The sequence below is a fragment of the Ixodes scapularis genome, unplaced genomic scaffold (assembly GCF_016920785.2).
Source record: "Ixodes scapularis isolate PalLabHiFi unplaced genomic scaffold, ASM1692078v2 PGA_scaffold1__304_contigs__length_218370807, whole genome shotgun sequence".
In the NCBI taxonomy this organism is placed as follows: domain Eukaryota; kingdom Metazoa; phylum Arthropoda; class Arachnida; order Ixodida; family Ixodidae; genus Ixodes; species Ixodes scapularis.
Window position 1 is genome coordinate 115,353,223 of NW_024609846.1, and position 16,397 is coordinate 115,369,619.

Sequence of the window (16,397 nt, forward strand, 5' to 3'; positions counted from 1 at the left end):
GGATCCTATTTAAATGAAAATTAAAGAAAAAGTAGAACACTTCAGAGCTACTTCTTCGAAAAAGGTTCATAAAGGACAATTGATCTCGTCAGAAATGTCTGCTTGCGTGGCCAAGTGGTCAAATACATCTAATTGTTTTGGGCATGGAGTGTTGCGAGTTTGAATCCACTGCCGAACTATTGTATTTCTTTTCATTGTTTCACTTTTTGTTTTGATGACATAAGGAACACATTAAATCTCTCAACACACAAAAAAAAAAACAGATTTACTAGCACTTAGAGGCCTATATGATTCCTTTTAGTAGACATTTTTGTTTAATTTCCACTCTACAATCTTCCTCGGCACTAACATTGCATGCCGCTCCTGCAGTACATAGATACAGTTTATTCCACTTGAAGTTCCAGCGTCTTCATGTCTTCTCTGCGAGCAGAATGGCAATTTCATGATCGAAGCAACGCAATTAAGAATGCACTGTTGGCGCATAGTTTCGACTTGCCTCTTGGAGCTAGACGTCGGCATAAGCTGCCACTTGATTAGAGAGATCTGATCCCACTGAACGTAGCTTGTACGTCCGCAGCTTACCGTAAAATCCCAAGAGATAGCCCACCCAAAAAATCAAGAAAACATTGGGTGAAAATATGTGGTGGGCTAAGTTTCAGTGTACAATGAAGAAAAGTTGAGACCATTATATTTTTAGGTCATGCTTCCCTTCCAAGCTTGTTATCGGGGTGAGGGGCAACGACGTAAAGATGACTGCTTCCCAGCCATCAATGATCAGGTATATCCCACCGCAGCTAACTAGCCGCATTTACGCGCTGAGGCCATCATGGATCCCAGCACTACTTTTACTAGAAGTGGGCTATCTTTCGGTGTTTAAAAAAAATATATAAAATCAAGCAAAACGTAGGGGTGGGCCACCTTTCGAGAGTGGGGCATCTCTCGGGATTTTACGGTAGTGTCATCTTTATGTGAAAAAGGTCCATTGTTTGTGTGTACTATTTCACGAAGAAAATTAAGAGAACTATCGTATTTACTCGCATAATAAGCGCACCCCCCAAAACGGGTACCAATGTTTGGGCGTTTTTTTCCCCCGCGTAATGAAGGCACTTCCAATTTTCGGCTCCGCGAGTTTCTAATTGTAACCAATTTAGCTACCCACCAAGTCAATTTTCTTCTGTCGCCAAGCGGTCAGGCCAATTCAAGCCAAGCCAAATTGCTCTCATAATGGCTGCAAGTGGTCGCAAGTGCGTAGTTCGGGAAGTGATCAACCGTGAAACCAAACGGCGTGTGCACTTGGCGAACCTTGGGGTCGAGGAATTGCCCAGCCCCGGACATTCTTCGCCTATAAGATGCATTGATGTCAACATACACGCCGTCATCTATGGTCCGCTTCCTGACAGTGAGTGAAAGTGGTTACCCGTGCTGAGTGAGCTTCACAGGGCGCTTTTCCTTCGGCAAAAGGCACACCAAAAGCGCCCTAAACAAGGTTTGCAATTTAATGAGCATGATTACTGTGGTGCGCCCACCAACAGCCGTGGGCATGCCTCCCTCACGTGACCTACCCCAATCGTTGCCTAGTAAGATGTGTGACGGCATAATCAGTGCTCAAGGTAGGGCCACCGTGTTTCTTGCTTTGTTGCCAGGTTTCTGCACTCCTGGTTGCAGAAACTTCGTCCAATACTGAATAATAGAAGTTCATATCATATTTGGATTTAAAGAGGGTAGTATTAAGGGTAACAACGCATAAAGTTGGGCGACTTGGTTTGACATCATGAAAGGGGAACAGCGCAAAAATAAACGAAGAATGAAAAGAAGTAACGACAGACCCGGTGCCCAGCGCCGTGTCTGTCATTACTTCTTTTTCTCGTCCCTCATTTATTTTCGCGCTTTTTTGCTTTCATAGTATTCAGAGCAACAAAAGTGAATTTGGATGATGCAAGCATGGTGTCACATTTGTTCAAAGATAAAGAAAACGGACCTGCATCAGTCCAAGAATAGGACTTGTGGTAGTAAAACACGCTGCCTGACTCTCGGAGTGGCAGTTGAGATGCTATTTTTCTAATATTTTAAGAAGTGCCGCCTAGTTTGTTAGAGGTTTGCTACAAATAATAGCTGTGTTGTAAATACGTGCCTGCTTTCCTGCTACAACTTAAAGATAACCAATCATTACATTATATGGAAGGACACTAAAAACCACGAGACAACTTTGTCACATGATAATTCTGTCTATAGTGACACTGAGCACAATGTTAAAAGATGACACGTATTGCCTTTGTTACTTATTTACTTTTGTATGTAATAATCAAGCTTATCCAACACATTCTTTCGTTTCTGTTCAAGTGCTAGGCAGCGTGATTGTGCCGGAAGGGTCGAGACATGGTTATGTCTAATTTTATAGCTACATTTATACTCCCATTTTGTGTCCTTGGGGGGATTCTTCTTCTTTATTTACTTGCTGACAATAAAGATCCTTCCCCTGAGAGTCAGGTTGTTTTGCCTCGGTCCTTACTAGAAGTTGTAGGTCAGTGCCGGGCGATCGTGGACTGCTGCGCTGGGTTGTCGCTTCGTTGTTTGTTGGTGGCGGCGGAGCCTCGAGGAAAGACGCTCAAAGTCGAGAGCAACGATTGATCAAAATGAATATATTAAAACGACGACAGCAAACTTGGTTACAAGACTACTGTTCGCTCACGGCAGTAGTAAGACAAAAAACGCGCCTCGGTGTAAAGTGCCCACCGCGCACGGTGAGGCTCAAAATAACTGCTTGTCGCTCGCGACGAGGCTACACGGACTGGCGGACCGCAGGAGATAATTTGCTCCGCGTGCAGCCTGCTCAAACTCAACGTTTCTCCATTAGCATGGTCGAGAAAATTTTCCTCTGACAGGGCCTGCAGTGATGGAAGTGCTGCACCAATTGCACCAAATTGCGCCAACGACGCAATCCTGCTACATGTAGCGCCAAATTATCATTTTACCGAAGAATTGCGCCATACCTGCGCCGAGATGAGGTGTAGCAATAATAAATAAAAATTGAAGTCTTATCGGAGCACGTGGTGGTACCGCGGTATTTTCCGCGCCGCAACTGTTACGCAAACCGAAACTGCGAGAGCGCATTATCATCATCATCATTGAAAAGAACAACGTTAGCAACATCTGAGACCAAAGCCGCAGAGGCTAAGCGAAGAACCATCCCACTAAGCAGCCTATTAAAAAAAAAAAAAAAAAAAAAAAAGGCCGAGCTTGCGGATGTTTTTATTGTTGGCCCGCCCTGTTCCCGCGCGCTAGCTACCAGCGAAGTCAAAGTTAGCGCGAGCCCAATGCTCTGTGCATTCCTGACTCGCGCGTGGGCTCGTGGAGTGTGGGCACTGTACGGGCTCCATGCGGGCGCTTGTAGCTTCGGCTGCGCTCGCACCGAAGCTGAAACGAAGTATAGTTGAGTTGTACCAAACTCTGGATGTAGTGCTGGTAAAGCCTCACCGTCCTTTTCGGAGCACAAAGCACTGCGCGACTCGCGCGACTGCGCTGTCTGCTCCGCGGGTGTCGCTTCTCTGCAGCGCGTCGGTGCATGCCAAGGAGCGCACTCAACGGGTTAACTCGCCGCGATCCGATCGTGACTTCGCCAGCACATCGAAAATTAATCGGAATTTTTTAAGTGAATATCAGATACCGCAATATTTGAAGCTGCTGCCCAAAAGACAACTCTGATCTGAACTAAAACATTCCACAACAGTGAGGGTCGTTAGATGCTGCTGCAGATACTTTAGAAGAAGTGCAGGCTGATAAAACTAAAATCCTGTACCATCAGAACTCAGTGTGACATATTGAATTGTATTTTTTTTATTTGACGAGCTACACCAACTCAACTCTCCTACGTCACGCCGCGGTGGTGGCGCGCCGGACGCACTTCCGGTCTCGGGCGGTGGGCAGAAGTCGCCGTGCCAGGCATGCATTCCTGTGTTCCTTTGGAAGAAACAAGACAAAAAACCTGCCTTCTCGTCAAAATGCTGCGATGGGGGCTTTACCAAGAGAGTCTGGGAAGGTTTGAAGATCAGTTTTCATGTGTTTTTGCACCCTCCGTTCGTCCGAGAACGTGGATAGCAGCCGTGAAAAGGGCAAACCTGACGCTGTCGAATTACGATTGCGTGTGCGGGCCACAATTTGTAGTCGCCAGATGTATTTGCTTTGTTCCAACATGACCGAGATAAAACCCCCAAGTTGTCCGGACCACCCACGGATTCAGTGCGTCTTCAAATTCACACGGCCGCCTGATCGTTCGAACTTTCGTCTGTTCTTTCAAAGTTGTCTGCTTTTTGTCGTCTGCTCGTTCAAACAAAAGCGGCCCGTAGACCAAAGTTTGACCCGGTGATTGCAATAAGAAGTAATTGCAGGCCTCAAAAGACTTAAGTAGGCTCGGTGTAAACAGTAGATACAATATGTTAATTATTAGTACCGGTGGCCATCACCTTCTTGTTACGCTTTCTCTCTTCCCACTTCCGATTTTCAGTATCGACGTCGATCATCGCCGCTACCTTTTACACTTTTGCAGCACGAGCGACGTCGCGACCGAAAATAGCTACAAGAATCTCATCATGGTTTTGGCGTCCATTCTGCAGCGTTCATGCGAATAAATCGCCGCACGTCAAATTATTTACGGAACGTTTAGCGGCGTAACGAGCCTCGATAATTTCGCTCAGGCGATTGAAGTGGTAAGACATTGCGATGAGACCGTAGAATCGACAACTCCAACGCGAAAAAGAGTAGGCAGACTCACACAGACGCCGACAACGTGACATTCGAGTGGTTTGTTGACGCGGGACGCGGTGCTTTTTGCCCGTCATGCGTTCGAACTGTCGTCTGCTCTTTCAAACTTGGCTGCTTTTTGTCGTCAGCTCGTTCAAATGACAGCGGCCCGGAAACCAAACGTTGACCCGGTAATTGCGATAAGAACTAAGTGCAGGCCTCAAAACACTTTTGAAGGTTGGTTGGGGTAAGTAGGCTAAGTGTAAACAGATACAAGATGTTTATCGTTATTGTTACCAGTGGCCATCACCGACTTGTAATGCCCGATTCTACTTGCGGTTTTCAGTGTCGACGTCCACCACCTCAGCTACGGTCCGCGCTTTTGCAGCCCGAGCGACGTCGCGACTGAAAATAGCGAGCAGAATCTCATTGTGGGAGTCAGGTTTTAGCGCCCATTCTGCGGCGTCGACGTGAAATGAATCGCCGCAAGTCACATTATTCACGCAAAGTTTTGCCTCGTTAGTTTTGCTGAAGCCGCTCAAGTAGTCAGACATTGTTAGGAGGACGTAGAATCAACAGTTCCAGCGCGAAAAAGAGCATGGGGACTCCCACCGACGCCGACAACAACGCAATTCAATGGTCTGTTTATGGGCGACGGCGGGCTTCTTGCCCACCATCCACGGCGCATGCGCGGCGCCGGTGACGTCCGCTAGGGGCGCTCCGGTTTGTTTGTAAACATGAGTTGGTGTATAGCTGAGTTGTACCAAACTCTGGATGTAGTGCTGGTAAAGCCTCACCGTCCTTTTCGGAGCACAAAGCACTGCGCGACTCGCGCGACTGCGCTGTCTGCTCCGCGGGTGTCGCTTCTCTGCAGCGCGTCGGTGCATGCCAAGGAGCGCACTCAACGGGTTAACTCGCCGCGATCCGATCGTGACTTCGCCAGCACATCGAAAATTAATCGGAATTTTTTAAGTGAATATCAGATACCGCAATATTTGAAGCTGCTGCCCAAAAGACAACTCTGATCTGAACTAAAACATTCCACAACAGTGAGGGTCGTTAGATGCTGCTGCAGATACTTTAAAAGAAGTGCAGGCTGATAAAACTAAAATCCTGTACCATCAGAACTCAGTGTGACATATTGAATTGTATTTTTTTTATTTGACGAGCAGATAAACTTTATTTTAAAAAATGTGTTTTTGTGTTTACTTTGTTGAATTTTATATATCTCGTCTTAAAAAGGCGACAGGTGCTGTGTTCCAATAATAGAGATGGGCTTTATATAGCAATGCAGCATTATTTCATTTTCAAGTAATATGCCAACATATGCCGGGCCCTGATCCAAAAGGGCAACTACCTGCTCCAAAACAACATTTTGCCTGCTACAAGGCCTGGTCCAAAAGGTCAAATGGCACTTCCATCACTGGGCCTGTTTAATCAGTACAATTATACAATTCTATTCGCACCAGTGCCAGCGGGTCCTCCCCCAATCACAGGAAAGCCACGGAACTCATTCTTTCCCTTTTCTACGAAGTAAAACAACTCTAACCCCCTTGAGGAACTCTCCCATCTGGGCGTTACTTTACGGGGAAAACACCCCCATTTCATGGCATTATAGCAAATTGATGCCGTGTCCTTCGAAGCCAAAGAGTGAATTGGCATCGAGTCCAAGTGGACCCAGACCAGTGCCTCTCATCGACAAAACCCCATTGTAGCAGTCTCCCGACTGGACAAGCCGTCACTGGAAACGCGTTGGGACGACAAAGCCGGGGAGGGCGCCGCCACCTCACGGCAACAGGGAAGAATGTCTCTGTCTCCTTTCCAGGCCAAAGATTAAAGGGCCTCAAGTTGCCTTTTTTCCTGTCCTCGAGCGAACTGTCGGGGCGCCTCCATCCGAACGGTTAAAGGTCGACCACTCCACTTTCCAGGAAACGATAAACTCCCTAGGCGATATCTACACTGAACATCAGGCATAATACTTGCTTTTCATGCCTCTTGTGCCAATAATGTGTAAGATGAAGACATGAGACTCAGAAAACAAAATATAAAGACAAAAAGGAAGTGCAGCATAGAGGTCTCAGTTACTTTTTTCAGGCTTGGGGCCCCTTTTGCAAATCTGCGTCTGCTTGTCTTTGTGATCACATCTGGTTTAGTAATGTGCACTCTGTTTTCAGGCCCCAGACAACAGTTCGGGAACTTGTGGACGTGACTGTGCCTTTACAGTGCCTGGTGAAGGACTCTTCCCTCACTCTGCCGGACTGTTCTAAGGTGAGGAACAATGTTGTCTGGGCCCGAAACTTTGGTGTGCTTTTTTTTGAAGCAGTAAAGGGTTATGCCTCAACAGATTCATCAAATACACTAAAACTTAAAGAACAACTGAAAGTGTGAGACATGCACACCTCAGAGAGCTCTGAAGAAGAGTACCGTAGTCCTTCATTATTTTTTAGAATTGATTTAATTAAGATATTTAATCTGAACGCGGTATATTTTTTGCATGGCACATTCTATGCTGGTAGATGAAATGTTAGGGTTCTAACATTGCCACTTTTTTATGCCAATGTAGTAGACCAAAAGCCATTCCTAATTCTCCAGCCTTTAATTTTAGCATCCAACTGTAGCATTCTCGGTGGGCTTGCACCGAAGTTCCAACGCCTACTCTATGCGAACGATTTATTGACTCAGTATATTGTACTCCATACACCCCCAAGCTGACATAGTGGTGGAAGCTACGTGCTCGTTGGACCAGTCGTACGACTATCTTTCGTCACGCGAGCACGCCCCCCCCCCCCCCTCCACCCGTACCAACACTCGGAGAGCAGGGTAAGACGACAAAAGGGAAGCAGTCGATTGGTCCGGCGAGTGCTTAAATCCCACCGCACTGTCAGCTTTAAAGCAGCTATCATACCGCTCCTACATCTTACAAAAGACACGGTATCCGCCGCAGGCACAATGACCGAATTTTTTGCGGACATGACTCAAGCGTGTTCGAAGAGTATGTTTGCTTCACACATTATGCTTCGATCGTCTTTGCAGACAATTTTTGTGTGACCAGCGTAATAGGACTGGGAAGAAACATGGCTTAGACAGTGTCTGCAGAGAGTCTTTTGTTTGAGGTGTTAGCGATGTGACCACGGCCTAACAGTGAACGGATCTAGAGTCCCGTCGCTAACGATGCGTCGTTCCCGTCCCTTCGTTCCCTCAGAGCAACCTGCCGGGCTTCTACGACCCCTGCCTGGGAGAGTCGAGGTCGCTCCTGGTGCGCTACCGGTTCAGGAACCTCGACCACGAAGTCAAGCTTGCGGACGAGGAGGCCATCCGGATTCCCAAGGAGTGTAAGTGCCACTGGACGCGGTGCAATCGACGTGCCGTGAAATAGCGGGTGTGCGAATCTCCTACCCAGCAAACTTACGAGCCCACCAAGCTGACCGTGGAGCTCCTCCGCATTGGCTGCTTGCTTGAGAAGCCGATGTGCAAAGCAGCAAAGCTTTATGCACTTGTTCGAGTGCAAGGTAGTGAAGCTTGACATGGAGAGCACCCGCACAAAGCAGGCTTGTCGACTGTGGGTGTTGCGCGGCTGCTTTAAATATTAAAAATTCCACCAGTTCCCTATGCCACTCCTATCATTTTCCGTCTGCGAACGAGGGCTTACCCTACCATATTCCCCTTCTGCTTTTCTGCTTTCTGACCTATCAAGCACCCATCCCCATTTTTTCGTGATTATTTTAACTATTCTGTGGTAACTTGCTCCATGTTTTATGGCACAACAAACTTCCAAGTTTTGAAGTATTGAAGCATGTTCCCGCTTACGAAACTGTTTAATGTCAGACCAGACATCCGCTTTCGATCCTGCCACACACTCCAACCCCGTGCGCTGCTTCGTTTTCTTCTTCCTCACCACGTTATCTCCCCTCCGTGCCTTGAAACTTCGGCCAGTCTTAACAGAATCCTTCATACAGGCAAATTCGGTCACGGTGCACCACATGGACCCGCGATCGATTGGTACGTTGTATGCGCAAAACGACGTCGCTGAGGCATTCAATGACCGTAAGAGGTCCTTGCCAGTGGCGCTGCAACTTTGGTGACAGTCCTTTCTTTTCGGATTGAATTATGAAGCCATACCCTGGCACCTGGGGAGGATGGCTATATTGCAACGTGTGCATCGTACCAAGTCTCCATGTGAGAGTGACTGCTTGCCAAACGCTGCCAAGCAAATGCATGCATCTGTTGGAAGGTTTCTCTCAAGTGACTGACGTAGGTCACGTGTTCTGTGACCGATCGAGGAATGGCTATTTTGCAGGGCATTAGAAAGTCATGACCGAAAAGCATTGTGACTGGCGTGTAGCCACTCGCCTTGGGAGCAACTGTACGGTATGCATACAAAAACAAGGGCACAATAGTATCCCAGTCATTTTGGCGATCACTTACGTACATTGAGATGTTGTAAGATGGTGCAATTCATCCTTTTTATAAGGCCATTCAACAGGGGCTGGAGAGATGTTGTCTTTGTTTCTGCAGTGTTGAACATCTTGCGAACTTTAAAGAATACTTGGGATTCGAAGCTTCTGCCTCGGTCCGAGTGGATGCTCAGGGACGCTCCATACCTGCTTATCGAATTCTTTACCAGAGCGTCAATCTCGGGGGTGGTCTGGTTTGGACTGTGAATGGCCTCTGGCCACTTGGTAGAATGGTCGACAATGACGAACAGAAACCTGTTTCCCAGTTCAGATCAAGGAAATGGCCCCAGCACATCGATGCCAACATGTTCGAAAGGTACTCCCGCTATGTGCTGCTGATGTCGTGCACGCTGTTTTATGTGAGGCCCTTTACGTGATGCGCACATGTCACACTAAGGGCACGACTGTTTTACGTCATTGTGGCACTGCAGCCAGTAGAAGCGTTGACGAATTTTCTTTATTGTATGATTCACGCTGAAGTGTCCTCCTTCTGAGCTAGGGTGTATGGAACACCTGGGAACACGGTTTGCATGGCAGCACCATTGTCAGATGAGAAAATCCAACCATTGGGAGACTACCAGCGTCTGTAGAAAGAGAATGTTTTTCTCCAGGAACAAAAAGTCCCATTGCTCCAGGTTGGGTGAGAGACAAGCTTGATGCCTCTTAAAAGGAGCCCTGCAAGGACTTTTTACCGGTTTTTAATTCGCACTGAACCTGAGTGCATTGAACGTAGTAACTTAATGAAACTTTTCTTTTCCCAAATTTCGCTTTATTTTAAATGTCATCGGCAAATTAAAATTACAAAAACAAGCAAAAAATGACCTCCGTCATGACATCCTTGGTTGCTTGAGCGGCCGTGAACTAGAGGAGGGGTAGTGAGCTCAGCAAGCAGTCACGGCTGCCGCGCTCCGTGTCGACGGCTCAAGAGGGCGCCACTAAAGCATGTTCTGGCTAGGCTGTATGAAACGGCCAGCCAGGGCGGCTCGCATTGCATTTGCTGCGCGATTAAAGACTATATTTTGTTTTTCGTCTAAAAAGAAGCTTTCAGCGGCTCTGACTAGTTTTAGTCGAAATGCAAAACTTATATTTTGTATTTCGACTAAAAAGAAGCTTTTAGCAGCTCTGACCAGTAGAAAGGCCAGGACCTAAAACATCACAATGTCGTCACATATTGCGCGCTTCCGGCACCGCGGGTCATCCCCATAGGTGGAGGAGTTTTTCGCGTCGTCCTGTTAAAATATGACGCACTGATATTTAGTTACTTTCTTAGTGCCCGCTGGCTTGCCTGAACCCTAAGAGACATGGGAACTGCAAAAAAGATAGACACTTAAATATGATTGCAGGGCCCCTTTAAGACTGAGGTTGCTGTTCATCTACCATCGAACTAGTGGGCCGATGTCTGGATCGTCAAGTTGAGCAGCACAGAGGCTTTCCAATGACTATGCTTTGTTGTTGCAAGTACAATTTCCCAAAGCGTTAACCATTTCAAAGGCCGCTAGCCATTTTTGGTGGGATAAAATTTCCTTCAGAAACTTTGGTTGCCACACAGTGTATAGAATTCTGCTGAAATTGCTAAAATAACTCGATATGCAATACATTTCCTAAGAAAAGCAACGGTTTTATATCTACAGATTTGTGTACATAACATTTGAAACGATCCCCTTTGAATTTGATATATTTGGGTTTGACTGTACATCAGTGATGGTTTTTGGGGTCGGCCACTTAGTAAGAGCAGAAAGTTTCCGAGAGTCTGTAGAAACTCCGTCCGTCGAAATGATGTGTCCCAGGTATTCGACCTGCTTTGTGAACAATGAACATTTATTTGGCGTTAGCTTCAGATTTGCCTTTTGCAACCGTGAAAACTCCAGCTCAAGGTTCGTCGGATGATCGGCGAAGGTCTTGCCAAAGACAACAATTTTGTCATAATATACGAGACAAACTGTGCCAGTGAGATCATGCAGGATGGATGCTATTAGTCTCTGAAATGTAGCCAGGGCATTGCAGAGTCCAAATGGCATCGCTCTAAATTGATACGAGCCATTACTTGCGGAGAATGCAGTTTTCTCGCAGTCCTCCTGGTGCACTGGGACCTGCCAATAGCCGCTTGCTTTTTAAGTCAAGCGTAGAGAACCACGTGCAGCCTGATAGAGCATCCAAGATGCTGTCGGTTTGAGGCAAGGGAAAAGTCTTTCTTAGCGACATCATTGAGTCGTCGATAGTCTACGCCAGGGGTGGCCAGGCTGACCCGGCCTAAGAGCTGCAAACAAAACTACGAAACTTCCTAGAGACGCAGGAAAGGGGGGGGGGCAAACTTTTGTCTAGAGCACTAAACGAAACTCAAGCTACTTTCAATCTATCTGAGTCAAAAGCCGTCCAACTGTACGTAAGGTAGCAGTTCACGATACTACCAAATATAACCTGTCTTTCAATTTAAAACGCGTTTCATTTCTCTTTTTGTGGAAATGCTCGTATAACCGAGAGGGAGGCGGGGGAGCAGGGGGAGGCGCTGAGGAGGGAGCCGCAAGCCGCAATTTAACACGCAAAGAGCCCAGCGGCGGATGCAGAAATTTCCTGAGGGGGGGGTCAGGTGTTGGTCAGTTTACCATATGTTTAGGAACCCCCTCCCCCTCTCCCTCGTTTCGCGCCCTAAATTTTACACATGCAGAAATTAAGAGGAGGGTCAGGACATCTGGACCCCCCCCCCCCTCTAAATCCGCCCCTGAAAAAGCCGCATGCGGCTTGCGAGCCGCAGCTTGGCCACCCCTGGTCTACGCAGAAGCGTGCTACGGATCCCCGTGTAGCAAGTTTGAATCCCGGCCGAGGTTAACACAATATGACAGAGGCTTATTGCGGAGAAGGGGCCGTGTATCCGAGCTTTCGGTTGCACGTCAGAAGATCCCCTGGTAGTCCAAATTAATCCTCAGTCCTTCGCTGGGGTGTGCCAGATGCCTGTCGTTGGTTTGTCACATAAAACCCCCAAAATTCGATTCGCGGAAGCGTGCTGACTCTTTCTTTTTCTTTACTGGTGTGACTGGTGAAGACCAGGGGGCACATGTGGGTTCAGTCAATCCCTGTTGTAGCATTGTCTAGTCCATGTCGTTGACATATGACTGCCGTGCCAGGGGGAAGCATCTGGGTAGCTGTCGTACATGGCTTGCTTGTCCCGTTTCTATTTGGCGTGTTGCAGCTGATGTCTGGCACAAATTGGCGTTGCCTGTACTAAAAACTGTATCGACGCCTCAACAGTGCAGTAGTAAAAAGCACCTCAACTTGAAGGTTTCCCACGCTGAAAGGCACGGTTGTGCAGCCCAGGACAGCTACCATCTCCCTCGTTGTGGTTTGGAGAATGCGGCTTTCGGAGTTTAGGGGGTCGACTCTGTTCACCTTCAGCAAAACTTCCAGGCGGATTACAAAGGTTGTCCCACTATCAACGAGTGCGCGCACTGGCACACTGTTGACAACGGCCCAGGTGTAGATGGAAGTCTGAGCCGAAGCCGATGTACAAGTTGGCGTCATTCTTGTTGGATTCACTGTTGTCAAACTCCGGCTCCCATTGCAAACGTCACGCCTCGGGCACTGCTCTCGCAAATGACCTTGCAGGTGGCCATTTCAGTAAATGAGAACTGGAGGTGCCTGCGTCCTTGCAGTGGTACTCTGAGTCTGCAGACACGTAAATCGGATGCCTGTTGAGTGGCTTGTACCTCCAAGGCACAAATGCGCGCTGCCTGCAGAGTCTTTGGGCATGCTAGATAAAGTGCATCCTCTACCTCGACGGACAAGATGGCATCAATAAATGCCACGGTGGCAACTGCTTCAATTGTTTCGTGTGGGCAGCTGGGGAATGCAAGACGTGCGAGGCATTCATGTCATCCGAGAGATCCAGGATTGTCTCTTCTGGAGTCTGACGGCAGCTGCGAAGTTGTTGCATGGTGCAGACGTCGGAGCGGCCCTTCTCCAAAACGCTGGTCTAATGCTGTGACCAGGCACTGGTGGAATTGTGGAGCTTCAGGTGACAAATAATGCATTAGATTCAACACTGGCCCAGCTAGATGGGCAGCCAAGACTTGATTGAGCCTCTGGCCAGTTATGTGCGACCATGACAATGTTGAATTGGAAAATATAATGCCCTCAAGGGTGTGCTACCCTCGAATGTCTAGGGTGGCGCAGGTTAGGGAGTCCCAATGGGTTTTTTTACTGGCACGGCACAGAGCTCCTCGGATCCAAAGAATTTGGCCTCCACATGCTGCAGCCGTTCGGTGACAGAGGCTGTCGAGTCTTCAAAGTATGACTCTGGACTTTGCCAGAGCTGGTTTTCTTGTCGAGCGTATGAAGCTTCGGCTTGCTCCAGGTAGCATGAGAGAAGTGCCAAGAGTTGGGAGGAGGGTCCAAGATGGCTGGATTTCTGGTGCTGCTGGTACTCTGTGTGCGGTCCCCTCCAGGAGTAGAGATAGGTTCCATCCTCAGAAGAAGGAGTCTACCAGCACAGGGCTCCTCTTCTTACACCAAATGAAGCGCAATTTGATTACAAAACTGTTTAATTACGGATCAGGCGCCCGCTTTCGATCTTGCCACATGTTCCAACCCCGTGTGCCACTTCCTTCTCTTCTTCCTCGCTACAATATGTTTCTTTTACCAAGAGTTTCTTATAAGTGAACAGCGGCAGCACATGCACGCGATAAGCGCTGCTCAAAATTTGTTACCTCTTCAGCATGTGTTTGATATAACAGAAGTTAGTTATGGGCAACGGCATGTGTCACATTAAGTCTGGTGCGTTGAATAACTGCGTAAGGTTGTTCTACACACTATCACATTGCAGCACACTGAGGGGCAAGTATATCTCATATACTCTAATTAGAACAAAATCAAATTAAGATGTAAGCTTTTTGAAAGAAAATTCGCTTCCTGCATTGAATGAAGATCCCGAGTATGAACATGTTTGGTCTGTATTTTTTTTTGGATTAGCCAGATAATTTTAGGATATCTTTCACCCTGGTCTCGGAAGGCTGGCTTTGGTATGCAACTACTTACGGTTTTTTGTGTTCAATATTTTACTTTTAGGAGTGTTGTGTTTATGTTTTAAGGGCTCTCTATAAAAATGCACCTTGTTTGATAAATGCACCTCGGGGAAAAAGCAGCTTACCGTTTGGAATATCTGAGAATCGGGTATCCCCAGTTTTAAAAAAATCTCTTTAGGGCTTTATCAAGGCTCCAATGCTGTCAAGAACAAGAGGCATCCTTACTATTTTTGTTTCCAAGAAACATGCTAACAACACCTTTCTTGATATAATTCAATCAAAAACATTGCAATCTTTTATGATACATTCTTGTGTGGAGCAGCATCCTCTTGAATATAGAGCACTCAAAACTAGTGCTATGCTATTCTATAACCAAGAAAAATAAGGTGTTTATAATTCAAGGCACTAAATTTCTTGTGAGGGAGTGAACCTTACAAGGTATATACATTGCACCTGTCTTGCCCTATTACAGACTAAAATAATGTTAGATTCTCTCACTCTTCGTAAGGCTAACATGATGGCTAGTGTGGCATGGTTGTGCCTTCTAATATACAGTGATATCTCATTAATACGGACCCCGTTACTATGATACCTCGCTACTGTATAAAGGCAACATTTTTGAGTTTACGAATTGTGTAAATACACACTTTTGTCCCATTATTATGAACAACTCACATTATGGACGCTTTTTGAGGAAAGTGGAGGTGTCAATATTAATGAGACATGACTGTACCAGTAATAAGATATGCTACCATTTCTCGCTTTCCCTGGTATGTTGCAAAGTAACAAACATGTAGAAGTTATCTCAATTTCATCATTACCTGGGGCTGAAATGTTGATGTCATATCAAAATTGAGAAATTTCATGACACATGTTATTACATATAGTCCTTCAATTAAAATCATGTAATGAAATACATATTTTTTTTATTTCAGCCCACTTGGTGAGAACATCATGAAGACAGTTGTACGAAAATAGTAGATGCTTTTCTAATTTTCCGGTGTTTGTACAAAAGAGGCTCATTAAACTTAGTTCCCAGGTTTTGTTAGTACAAATTTGGTGTCTTGTCTTCCTGCGTGTGCTTAAAACATTTTACTCCACCTTAACATAGCAGAGACATTAACAGAAATACACACATTTCGCTACCTATGCAGGTGGCATCTTCAATATACATTGACGCAAATCAGGCGACAGCCCAGCAGTCACTAATTTTTGCGAATGCCCTTGAAAACATCCGGTAGGGGGCTGCGATTTATATTGCACACTGATCAGTCACGCCGGACAAACCACGACTCCAGAAGTTTTCTTGGGCCCCAGTGCTGTTCTCTTGCCAATGTTGTGGCATTGTCGAATTGAATATGTGTCCTGTCGTCCAGCAGTGCTCATTGAGCTCCGTCTTTGTGCGCGTAGCGTGCGTGGCTTTCGCCACGTCTTGGATGGGTGGACGCGCGTTTTCAGTGATACACTCGCGAAGCAGGGGAGCATTTTTTTTTAGCAGCGTCCCCTTTTCGATAAACAGAATTTCTCTAAACTGAGGTTCACTAAAACGTGCCCATTCTCTAAAACGTGTTCCACGTTTTTTTTTTATGCACAACTTCTCATGCACAGAAAGCATTCTACAGAGCCACACTAGTTACACTAGCGCTCTCAACGGTCATTTTAAGCCAACAATAATTGGCATCTCCCAACTGTCATTAAGCTGGACTAAGTTGTCCAGTGTTGCACGGTTCATTGGCCTAACAACCCCAGTTGGATGCGCGTCAAGGGATACATTTGAAACCGATACGAAACTAAAAGTGATGCCGCAGTACCTTTTCTTTTCTTTGCTACGCAAATGAATTATACGCAGACATTTCAATCATTGAAACGTTAAAAAAAAAATAATAAACGTCTTTTATTCGTAAAAAAAAAATTATAATCGGAAAGTCTCACACGAATTCAAGCAAGAGAGACATAACCATGGGAGGTAGGAAGCTTTTGGAGGCGACATGACGCTGTGGAGAGACACCCCCAACGATGACCAAACCCTTTTGCTGTTTACAAACAGTAACTGCTGCTTGCGTCCCAGGCAACTTCCGGTCGCACCGTCTCTGCAAGCCTAGTGAGCTTGCTTATGTCACCAGTGCTAGAAAGCATAAATGCTACACGGACAACGAAGTTGGAGATTTAACGAGGACCTTCGGCTGTACAA

The 16,397-nt window shown here is 46.5% G+C and overlaps 1 protein-coding gene across 2 annotated transcripts in view; it reads left to right on the top strand.

Annotated features, from left to right (window-relative positions):
- The window catches only part of LOC8053893 (dnaJ homolog subfamily C member 11), a 57,763-nt gene extending 42,502 nt beyond the window's left edge, over window positions 1–15,261 (top strand). For both annotated transcript variants that reach the window (XM_040504946.2, XM_029985622.4), the window contains 3 exons: window positions 6,912–7,005; window positions 7,940–8,069; window positions 15,142–15,261. In XM_040504946.2, the coding sequence (XP_040360880.2) occupies window positions 6,912–7,005; window positions 7,940–8,069; window positions 15,142–15,164 (247 nt within the window). In that variant the 3' untranslated portion in view covers window positions 15,165–15,261. The remainder of the gene's footprint in view (window positions 1–6,911; window positions 7,006–7,939; window positions 8,070–15,141) is intronic.
- The last annotated feature ends 1,136 nt before the right edge of the window (window positions 15,262–16,397 follow it).